Source organism: Pholcus phalangioides, unplaced genomic scaffold (genome assembly GCF_987345545.1).
Source record: "Pholcus phalangioides strain wild (caught in Gottingen) unplaced genomic scaffold, Ppha-v1.0 ptg000003l_1, whole genome shotgun sequence".
NCBI classification, from domain to species: Eukaryota; Metazoa; Arthropoda; class Arachnida; order Araneae; family Pholcidae; genus Pholcus; species Pholcus phalangioides.
Genome location: NW_028301596.1, coordinates 29987892 through 30000000, shown reverse-complemented (window position 1 = coordinate 30000000; position 12109 = coordinate 29987892). Strand labels below are relative to the sequence as shown.

At 35.0% G+C, this 12109-nt stretch overlaps 1 protein-coding gene across 1 annotated transcript in view; it reads left to right on the top strand.

Moving 5' to 3' along the window:
- Positions 1-7967, top strand: part of LOC149088379 (uncharacterized) — a 28892-nt gene extending 20925 nt beyond the window's left edge. Inside the window, exon 6 of the mRNA XM_089247461.1 lies at positions 7710-7967. Coding sequence (XP_089103587.1) covers positions 7710-7796 — 87 coding nt within the window. The 3' untranslated portion in view covers positions 7797-7967. The remainder of the gene's footprint in view (positions 1-7709) is intronic.
- Positions 7968-12109: the final 4142 nt, after the last annotated feature.

The following is a 12109-nucleotide window of genomic DNA, read 5'->3' as shown; positions in this document are numbered from 1 at the left end:
ATAAAATATGTGATGATCTAACAAACCTATGAAATAAATGGCCCTGGACCTGTCCTTTTTTTTAACAGCCATCCCATACCTACTTACTACTTTACCGCACACCAACTTCGGTCATATATCGTCATACGGCAATTTCCAACCAGAGGAGTTGGGTGGGAAATGAAGGCTCCATCCATCTGTGGTCGCCTCAGGCTTGGTAGGTAAAGAACTTGCTTCTAGCGTTCTATGCCCGGATTCGAACCCATGGACCTTGATGGTAACCTTCTTAGTCGAAGATGAGCATCTTACCACGGTGCTTGAGTGGCGCCGTGGTAAGCCATCCCATACCGAGGTAATAATCAAGACCGAACTCAAAAAGAAACACATCATTGTAAATATGAAATGGGTAAATTATTTTTTAAACAAAGCAAGATCACACAAATGTTCAAAAATGCTTGAAACTGAAGAGAACAAAAGCACAGCTTAGACTTGCATCAGCGGCAAAAACAAGGAAAATAATTATTTTTCTAATGATTGTTTCAAGCCTCTCATTTAGTGCTTTTTTTTTAAATTAGTGATTGCCAAATCTACAAGCTAAATCTAAAAAAATACTCATTCTCAAATTATTTTTGAAATCTGAAGTATCATATGTTGGCCTCTCATTTGTTGATACTGTAAATAAATATATATATAAGTATCAAGAAGTCTCTCAAGGATTTTTTTATGATTTAAAAAAAAATTATTTCTTCTAGAGGAATAAATACATAATTCTCTGTATTTTTTGTGCCTTGGGGATGTAGGTATAAACTAAATAGAATTTTTTCCTTATTCAACATCTTATTGAATGTAATTGAATCTCTTGATTATAACATGTTAAAACTGTTACTACATTGAGAAATAAATGAGATCTTTTTTGATAAATTCAAAATGCAGGGTCACCATTGCAACTAAAAAATTGATACTGGCACCTAAACCTTTCTATGTGAGATTTTTAAATCAGAGTTTGTGTACAGTATAAAATTTCTAGAATTTAATGTAAGCATGTCTCCCAACATGGACTATTTTTCCTTAAATCTCTGTGCTGCTCCAAAAATATTTACGTGGTGAATAATTTTTTCTTTTAATTTGTCAAGCTAAAATTTAAATTAAGGCTGGATTGGTTGAAATCTTCAGTAGCTGAAGTGTAATTTCTCCATAGATTTTTATGAAAAATTATTTACTTCATTCTTCATTCACTTCCTTCTGAGCTAACACTGTTTTTTGAAGTAAAAAATAATCTTGTGTACGCTGTACTTCATATATGACCAAAGAAATTTATCTGCAACCCCACACCATCTGACCATATGTCCCGGAAAACCGGGACATTTCGATTTTTCTCAATAAATTGCTGTTCCAAAAGCCTTTTCGGAATGCTTCAATATCACATAAATGCATTATTTACTTCTTTTTTTTTCGATGTACTTAGTGTTCCTTATGTAAAGGTGGAAAGTAGTGTAGCGAGGTGTGTGGTCCTTGATTTTCGTATACAGGGTGATTAAGAAAGATTCATCCGATTTCAAAATGATTCTACACTTGAAATTGACCATTAACAAAAAATGTTCATGAAACGTAGACACATTTACCCCTGTATGTTCACATATTACTTATCATTCTATTCTGTGTTTTTAACTTTTAAGAAATAAACAGTCTTGAAATCGTGCAATGCTCTCCATCACCCTGTAAATGTACTAACTTGATATCGTCCGCCACATGCCAGAAGCCCGAATGTACAAATGTTCACCTTTTTTATCAGCTGTTTGGATACCTTGTTTTATTATCTAACTTTTGCCTGAAACATAAATGTGTGTCCCTATTAAAACACAAAACATTTTAGGAAAATAACTTCCATAGAGTAACATGGATAGAGATTCAAACGTCATTTCCCACATTCTTTTTTGCAGACATTGCACATTCGTGATTGTTCCATGAGGGAGCAATATATTGATTATTGTGCAAGTAGAATTACATTGTATGATACATGGTAATTAGTTCATCTGAATAAAGGCATTCTTTAGTTTTATCATATTTTTGAATAAAAATAAATTTCTTAGAATGAAGTTTTTAATTTGGAGAATCTCTTGCGACCCCTTCCCCGGGGGGTCGTGGCCCACGATTTGCGCATCACAATGCTAAAAAACTGATAAATGCGCTACAAAAATAACATTTTTGCTGCTACGAAAATCAAATTTTTATTTTTCACCCCTGATTTTACTTTACTTTTACTTTTTAACCAGTAATTTTTTATTGCCAGCATTAAGTCAGGTCTCAATATTCTAAATTGAGCTGTAGTAATAATGCAATTATATGAAGTATTTTACCAAACACATCATTTTCTACAAAAACCAAATTCTTATTTTCTGTTGATCTCAAATGAAAATAAAATGTTTTCTTTCATTTCCTGAACCATACATATGTTAATTTATTTCCAACCATTTGTTTTTTGTCCTTGAAGTGACAAAAACATAAGAACTATGAGACATTCTGAAATTTTTCTTTTTGCATTGTTTCAATTTTTTTCCCCTTTAAATACTTGTTTATTTTGTTTTTAAAGCTTTCATATTATTATTTTTTCTGAATTTGCTGAAGTATTTGAGGTGTCAATGCAGGTATTTTGTCTCATTCTTTTTTTTGGTCTTACTGCTTATCAGGCCAGAAAAGAGCTTTTTTTAAAAGGTGATGGTACATTTAGTAACCACGCAATAGTGTTTAGATTATCTAAAAACTCTGCCTGCCTCTCTAGCAGGATTGATAATTGTGATGAGACCATATAGCCTGTTATTGGGAGAACTGTTATTTGGAGAGTTGTTTAAACAGTTCCACATGCAGCTATTCTAACAATTATATGTTTTTTCTCCCAGTTATTCATCTAAAAGTAGCCTCATTTAAACTTCTAAATTAATTAATCTAGCTTATGCCTTTCTTTCTAAATACAAAGTACAGTAGGCATCGCTTATTAGAATTATATATAATGTTATCATTCAGGTATTGTTATCACTTCCGCCAAGTATGGAACAGAATAAAAAACATAAAATAGAGAAAAATTTGTTTGTAGTTATCAGGACTGCAGTTTATGTTATCAATTTGTTTTCATTGAGCTTTTTTCTTTTTTATATTTTGTAGCTGATGTTGAACTAGTCTAATTTTTTCCCTACAAGTTATCGTTAGCAGCCTGTATGATCTTGGGGGCAGAGCGTGCTCACTGAGTTGAAGAAAGGAAAACAACTTTTATTCCATAAAAATTGAAAAAAAAACAAGATAATTTACAATCATCAAAAATAAATGCGGCCGACAAAATAACAATAAAAAAAAACCATAATAAAAAGAACAGACACATACATCACATAGAGAAAAACCAGTCTATATATATCTGTGCTCCCGTGAGGCTGAGAGCACGCCGCTGCAGCCGATTTGCGTACAGCATCGGACAACCGGTTTCCACACGTTCATAGAAAGAAAAAGAAAACGAAAACATTCCAACAAAACACCCCTTTTTCCTTTTTTACACTGAAAATAAATATTTGCAAAAAAACCCATAATTTTTCATCACACATAGGTTTCGTTAACATATCAGCGATATTTTTCTTTCCATATACATGCGATAATATAAATTCATTTTTCTCCAATAAATCTTTTACAAAGAAAAATCTAATATCGTATTTACCTCGCCAATTTTCAACACAGTTCTTCACAAAAATGTATCGTACTCTGTCACAATAAATACTAATAGGAATCATCAACAACATTTTCAATCCACGGCTGGATGAAGGTCTCTAAATTTTTTCATTCTGCTCTGTCTGATGCTTTAGCCATCCAGTTGACTCCTGCCACTTTCCTGATCCGTCAATCCAACTTGCGTGGGGATGCCTTCTCGGACGTTTAACACCACGGGGGTACCAATCTAGAATACTTGTGGTCCATGTGTTCTCTTGTCTTCTTGCAGTATGTCCAGCCCATTTCCATTTCAAACATTTAATTCTTTCCATGATATCATATACCTTTGTATGGTTCCTTATCCAAGTGATTCGTTTTCTGTCTCTCCTTGTTATGCCTAGCATACATATTTCCATGCTCCTTTGTGTTGTCTGTAGCCTTTGTATCGTCTTGCTCGTGAGTGTACATGTTTCAGCTCTATAAGTCAGCACTGGTAGCACACACTGGTTAAAAACTTTTCTTTTCAGGCATAATGGCATGTGTGACTTCAGAATTACACAGTTTCCCAAAAGTGTTCCATCCAATCCTTCTGTTGATTTCATTAATGATTCCGTTGTCCATGGTAATTTCTTGTTCCAGGTATACATAGCTTTCTACTTCTATCTCTGTGTTGTTCAGCAATATTGTCCTCTTAAACGCAAGGGGGTTAAGCATAACTTTAGTCTTTTGCAGATTCATTTTCAAGCTTACCTGAATACTTGCCTTTGCCAATTCTTGTATCATTTCCTCTAGTTCGTCTAGATTACTGCTGATAACAACAATGTTGTCTGCAAAACGCAAATGGTGGAGAAATTCTCCATTTATTTTAATTCCTTTTTTATCCCAATCCAGTTTTCTGAATACTTCTTCTAAAACAGCGGTAAAGAGTTTTGGTGAGATAGTATCACCCTGTCTGACTCCTTTTCCGAATTTAATCTTTGCTTTTCCTTTATCCAAACGAATCGTTGCAGTTGCTTTGTCATACATTTTCTTGATGATATTGATGTAAGTCTTCTCTACCCCAATTATATCTAGAGCTTTAACAACAGCAGATGTGAAGACAGAGTCAAACGCTTTCTCAAAATCAATGAAGGCCATACACAATGGTAATTGTATTCCTTGTGTCTCTCTATAAGTTCCCGGATTGTTTGGATGTGATCCATTGTACTGAATCCACTTCAAAATCCTTCCTGTTCTTTTGGTTGAGCTTTGTCCAATTTGGATTCAAGCCTATATGTCAGCACTTTGGTGAAGATTTTATAAATTACTGATAGGAGACTAATTGGTCGATAGTTCTTAATATCCCCTTTTTCACCCTTTTTGTAAAGAAGAACCATCATTGTGTTATTCCAATCTTCAGGCACATCCGATTTTGCAAGACAATTTGTGAACAGGGCTGCAAATTCTTCTCCTGCTTCTTTAACAATGTCTATTGAAATCCCATCTTCACCTGGACATTTTTCTTTTTTCATACATGTTATAGCCTTATAGACAGCGCCGTCTTAACGCATGGGCCCACCCGGGCACGGCCCAGGGGCCTCACAAAACTGAAATGAGGTTGAATTTTTTTAGAATTTACAAGGAAGGGCCTCAGAAAAACCACTTGGCCCGGGGGCCCATGATGCTCTTAAGACAGCACTGCTTATAGACTTCCTCTTTCAGCACAGGTGCTACTTGTACAAATTCGGCTCCATTTTCTTTTCTTCCTGCTCCCTTTCCTTTGTTCCAATCCTGTTGTTCATGTTTGTATAGAGTATTCCTCAAAAACTAAAATTCTTCAACAATACTAATGATTTCATTTCCATCTTTTGTGATGGTTCCATCTTTCCTTTTTCAGTGCAATAATTTCCTTTCTCCCTACACACAGTTTTCGTTTTACTGATTTTAAGCTCCTATTATCTTTTAATGCTTTCTTTACAATATCGCAATTAAACTTCCTGACATCTTCTATAATCCGCTTTCATACTGTCTTGCAAAGTTCTGCATATTCCACTTTTGATTTAGGGTCATTCTTCTTAATCTGAAATTCTCTCCAGTCTTTCATAAGTTTCTTGTTTCTTCTGTTATTTTCTTCACCGGTTTGATTTCTTTCTCTCCAGCTACTTCTTTTAGGGTAGTGGTTAAAGTTTTGTTCATCGTGGTGACATCTTGTTCATCCTCAGTGGTGTTCAGCCACGTCTTTTGGTAATTTTCCTTGAAGCAACAAGGACTTGACTCCTTCCATGATCCTCCATGGAAGGAGTTCCATGCTTTATTCCTCTTAGCATTGAATTGTGATATTTCTTTCCATGTAGCTTCCGATGAAGGCTCAGGTTCAGAACCATCCACAAAACCAAACAGTCTTTGGTTCATCAGAAGCATCTTTGTGTTGAATTTACAGTGACAGTAATTGTCTTTATTCAACTTCGAATAAGCAAAGATGCTACTATCCGATGTCATTTTTAGAATTTTTCCTAGTTTCCTAATTTCAACAACTCAGTCAAAAACAAGCACTGGGCCCATAACTTGTGGGCAGAGCATGCAGACTGAGTTGAAGAAAGGAAAATGATCGGAAGTTCATTTTGAACTCTAACTTTTATTCCATAAAAGTTGCAAAAAAAAAAAACAATACAGCCGACAAAATAACCGACAATAAAAAAAAAACATAATCCCGACATTCGTGCAAAAAAAGAACAAGACACATCACATAGAGAAAAACCAGTCTACATATATCAGTACTCCCGTGAGGGTGAGAGCATGCCGCCACCACCGATTTGCATAAAGCATCGGACCAACCAGTAAAATCTCCAGAAAAAAAAGGAAAACATTCCAACATATGAACTATTTTGATGATCAAAAGCTATCTTGTTGACAAAAATTTCTATACTGAATTTATAATGTCGTAATTGGGCTGTTTTACCCGTTAAGATCCATGTATGTGTAGCACTTCTTTTGCAATTTCTTTCCTATAGTAAAGGTATGTGCAAGGTAAGTCCCTTTCTTCAGTTCTTGGTTCATTTCTTTCAACTGACAACATTCGCAGTTTCTTGGTTGGAAGACTTTCACAATGAATCTATGGAACTAATGTACGGTGCATGTATTATAAAAAGTATTGTAATTTGTGAAGCATGTTAGACAGTTCCATTCTAACTCCTCACCAGTGTTCACCAATATGCATCTAGATGCGTGATTCAGGTATCAAAATTCAATTTCACTCCTCCAAATTTTATTGCAGAGTGAAAATACGGTAGACTCTATAATCCGGCCCATCCAATAATCAGACGTTTTTTTAGGTGGATTTTCTTTGAGCATATATATATAGAGAGAAGAGGAAAACAGGTCACTGTTTGTCTGTGTGCAGAAGTTTATATCATTTAAATAAACTTTTCCAATTGACTTCCAGTAATCCAACGATTTTGATAACCCAGCACACTCTGGTCTGATATGTTTTGGATTAGCAAGAGTCTATTGTACTCCTTCGAATTTTGAGTAATTTTTTTTACTGATATATAAGAAAATACTCCTCTTTTTACAAAAATACTCTTTAAACATTTTGGAGAGAAGTGAAATTACTGTTCAAAATTATATTTCGGATAACACTGTTCTTCACAATGGCTGAATAAGAAAAAAAGGATTTCAACTTTCAAAGGGGAGGGGAATCCCATTTTAGAACAATATAAAAAACAGCATGATTAGACATTTTACAACCAGTTATGTTTGTGGGAAGAAGAGAAGTTTGTTCATCAGAGCCATTTCTATATGTTCTTCACCAAACCGGATGTATTGCCATCTGACTTAAAACTGGAACTTTTTCAGATATAGATATCGATCGTTTATTGTTATCAGAGTACCTATGTGATCACATTAAATGACATACACTGTATTAAAAAATATCCAAAAGAACTCAATCTAACATTTTGTGAGTTTCTGAACATTTCTTTTTCCCTTTCTTTCACTTAAAAATTGTGTTAAACTTTTCAATCTTTTGTTTCATCATTGAATTTATCTTTTTTAATTCACAGGCAAAAGAACGAGAACTTGATCTTAAGAATCAGTGGGCTCAAAATCGCTTGACAAAGCGTGAGACGCAGTCTAAGTATGGCTTTTGAAAAAGTGTTTCTGGAATTAGATGTGAGAAATAAATGGTACTGTATTTTAAAACAATAATTTTGTGAAATGTCAAATTGAATTTTCAAGAATAGAAGAGTAAAAAACATTCTTGTGTAAAATTCTGATAAATGTGTTGAAAAATTATAGGTGGCTGTACTCTTTGATATGCATCAAGATGTTTTTGTCATTTGTCCAAATAATATTTTTTAAATGATTTTTCACATTTTTTACATTGGGGGTGTACACGTCTAGCCCAGGGTTTTCCAACTTGTGTTCCCCCACAACCCTAGGGTTCCGCAAGAGCTTCAATAGACTTCTGCGGAATCAAAGGTGACGGAATCCCATCACAAAAATCCCGGAACCCTAATCACTTCAAAATTTTTCCCTAAAATAGGAAGCTATTGAAAAGCCACTGAAAAGAGAGAAATGTAACGTGACTTTGTGCTCGAAAGAACGAGCGATTTGTAAGAACGTCAAATTTAAAAAAGTATGAGAGGCAGTAGTATTGGGGGAGATTTTTGATTGAGGGATGATAGAGGAAAGTAGTCGTATTTAGGTTATGCTTGTTAATGTTCTAAATTCAAATAAAGTTTGTTTTTGAAATCATTAGAAAAAGCCTGGAATACTTTGAGTTGAAGCCACTTGGGAGCCAACAACTGTTTCACTTGAAGGAATTTTTTATAAGATGACTTCCTGGGAATTGGTATTCCTGAAACTGAAAACCCCCATACTTGTAGATTTTTGAGAGTCTTTCTCCAAAGATGCAGAACTTTTAAATTGTCTTTCTTTGCTCCTCACCCCACATCTCTTTATTTGGATTGCCAATTAAGTTTTATGATGTCTGATTCTTATCGCTTTTCTAAATAGCAATCGTAACACAGAGAAAGGGAGAAGTGTCTTTCTAACTTGCCTGAGGTTATTTTTCTCATTATACAGAGTCATTACCACAAATGGAACCTCGTTTATATGACATTCAAGACGCCACATTAAAACGTTGTATATGGGTGAAAATTGTACAACTGAAACTTCTCCGAAAATGCCCCCCCCCCATAGACTTCAAAGAAAATATCACAAAAATTCAATGGTTTTAATTGCATTTTGTTTCTTATATAATAACCATTCTTGAGAATAATTATCCACAACATTAAATTTTTCGAAATGATATAAATTACTTAAATAACTGTAATTCACATTATACATCACCATAGCTTAAATCTTGAGTATTCTTATACTGTTCTCCTGAAAATTTGAAAGAAGAAACAAGAAAGATTTTTTTTTTTCATATCTAAGCAAAGCATAGGTAAGGGGCTGTTCAAGTATTACATAAGCAAATTTTTAGCCATTTTTGACCCCCCCTCCCTCCCCCCCCCCCTTGTCGGCAAAATTTCGTCATCAGCTCTGCCCTTCTGAATCCTAATTCATATTTTCATAAAGGGTGGTTGATGACGTAAGCATTCTCCAAACTCCCCCACCCCCCTTGTCATCAAAAGTCAGCAAATCGGAAACCCCCTCCCCATCGATGATGACGTAATACTTGAACGGCCTCTAACGAATTGAATCTAGCTTTTTAAAAGTTGTCTGAAAGAAAAGAACCAAAATAGTGATCATTATTGTTTCTCAAACCATGTGTCGCGGCTCTCAGGGGCATCATCTACCTTTGTCAGAGGCGTCACAGCTAGCTGTCGACATTGCTGATTGCCTGTTTAGTGCTTTGAAGGAGTATTTTTTAGACTATTCTCAGCAATTGTGCAACTATGCGGGAGAGTCTGGTGACCAGGATGCTGGACCAGAGGGTCTGATTTTCTGTCTTGTCTGTCCGTCCGTCCTTCCCCTGCCAAATTTTGCAAAGCTGGGCAAAAAACTGTCATGCGACAATTATTCCTGGGCCTCAACAATCACTTTCGGAATGTTTACTTTGGTTACCATGGTTCCCTAGGAATGTGTTTCAGACATGCATATGCCTTTACAATAGTTTGCCACTTCTTTAATGCTGCCAGTATTATATACAATAATTTATTCCTATATAATGGTTTGCCATTTTTTTAACACTCCCAGAAATTGGGAAAACCTGGGCAGTGCTGGGTATTATAGCTAGTCCACAATAGTTACATAGATTCAATGTATAGAAATGATAATTTCCCAAACATTTGGAGTTCGATTTGAAGTGAAAATGTCGAGTAATTGAAGTTTTTGCCTCTCATAAATACCCTGTTTTCTCTTTTTTTTGCTCCTGTCCTCATCTGTAAGGGACTCCACCCTTTGAACCACATGCGAAGAATGCAAGAAAGACGTTGATATTGAACTGCATTTTTTTTCCTTCCCGTTATTCTTTTGTTTAATGTTGAATGAAAAGCATAAGGGAAATTTCCCACAAGTTACCATCATTGTATGTTGGTGAGTTCACCGAAAATTTCAAGATTCCGCACCCCCAGTAACACATAATGGCTCTCAATGTCCAATCGGTGCTGGTCATGTAACATCACAGGCAAGCAAACATTTAGCAAATTCCAAAAAAAAACCTACATGGTATTGATTGCTAAAAACTGACCGTCCTTTCACTGCAAGTTTTTGCTCAAGTTGTAATTTTTCGCTCCTCTGAGACCATGATTCCAGTTTGTACTGAAATCTGAATAATTTAATCTTCATAGTTACTATAGCTGGTGTTATTTTGGTACACTGAACAGGCAGGGAGGGCGAATTCACTTTTTCTCTTCCATTGACCACTCATTCTATATTTTGGATGAATGGTCTACGTCGAAATTCACACTCAACCCCAGCTGACCAAGTATAGTGAATAGCAATTTTTTCCCCCATGTTCTGTATTTTGTTATTGATATTATTTATTTATCCTTCAAGACTATTTCATGAAACATTTTTTCACTATTTTCTTGTTCTTTTGACAGCTTCTTGCACTTCATGAATTATAATGTGAGTACTTAAACAAGAAATCAGTATTACTTTGTATTTTAGTTGTTATGATGAAAAACCGTGGGTATTAGTGGAATTTGGTAGCCAGGTTGATAAGTTGATAAGATATTCGTGAACTGTGCCACAAGATGCTCAGAGATGTTGTGTGTTTGATACCCTCTTTTGTCCTTACCAATGTCTTTTCTGATATAAGAACTGTTACAAAAACAGCGCCATAATGATCAAACCGCATTGCTATTGGGGAAAGTGTGCACACCAAATGTTTGGAGTACAAACCTCTCTGTGAGAAACATAAAAAAGTCGTTTGGAATCTGTTGTGAGCTGTATAAGTAATGATCTATTGTGCAAAAAATGAAGGTGGTGGAGAAAAAAAATTAAATGAGCATGTTTTTTGTTATTCTGAAGCTAGTATGACCAAATGAAAAAATAAATAAATAAAATAAACAGCCATTTTTATTGATGTAGGCTCATGTTAAAATAACGAATTCACAATTTAAAAATTTCAAAGTGAGTTTTTTTAGCAAGCTTGACAAAATTAACATTTTTACTAAAATGATATATAATAGCCAAAGATGAAAAAAGTAATTCTATCCCATAAAATATGGGTCATATGATCACACGATGTGTAACTCACAAATATACAGTAAATATATTTTTGGACACGTTTTATCTGCTTCAGGTTTCAATTCTTTTTCCGCAGAATGAATGGGAACTTTTGGGACACCCTGTATATCAAAGAAGTATTCAAAATTAGGTGTAGGTGTACATAAGTTACTGATCCACACTTTATAAGGAGCCATTCAAGTATTACATCAGCAGATTTTTAGCCATTTCTAATCTCCTCCCCTCTTATCAACAAAGGTCATCAAACTCTGAATGCCCCCCCCCCCGTCATCAAAACTTTGTCAGCTGTGCCCCTCACCTTCTATCACGTATTGGGTTCAGAGGCCTACGAAGGGGCATAACGGGCTCATGAGGGCCCTCTTCACAAGGCGATTAAAATTTTATTTTTGATGCACAGATATTTTTCAAAAAATTAAAATATCGAGAAAAAAACACCTTTATACGTTATTATAATCAATTTTATGTTAATTTCAATGCTATTTGAAGGCTAATGAAGGTTATATTCCCACCAAATATTCTACTGTATCTTTTGTTAATGTAGTCCATTGTTTCCCAAAGTAGGCAATATCTCCTCCTGGAATATGATGAAATTTATGAAAGGGAACAATAATATCTATGAATATAATATAGATTGAGCAATCCCATAAGATTGATCCTGATAGTTGAGATCTAGCAACAGAAAGGGCATAGGAGGAGATAGACTTGGAAGTCTGGAGGGCGTGGTCATAATTGCTGGGGGGCATGATGGTGATGTGATGTC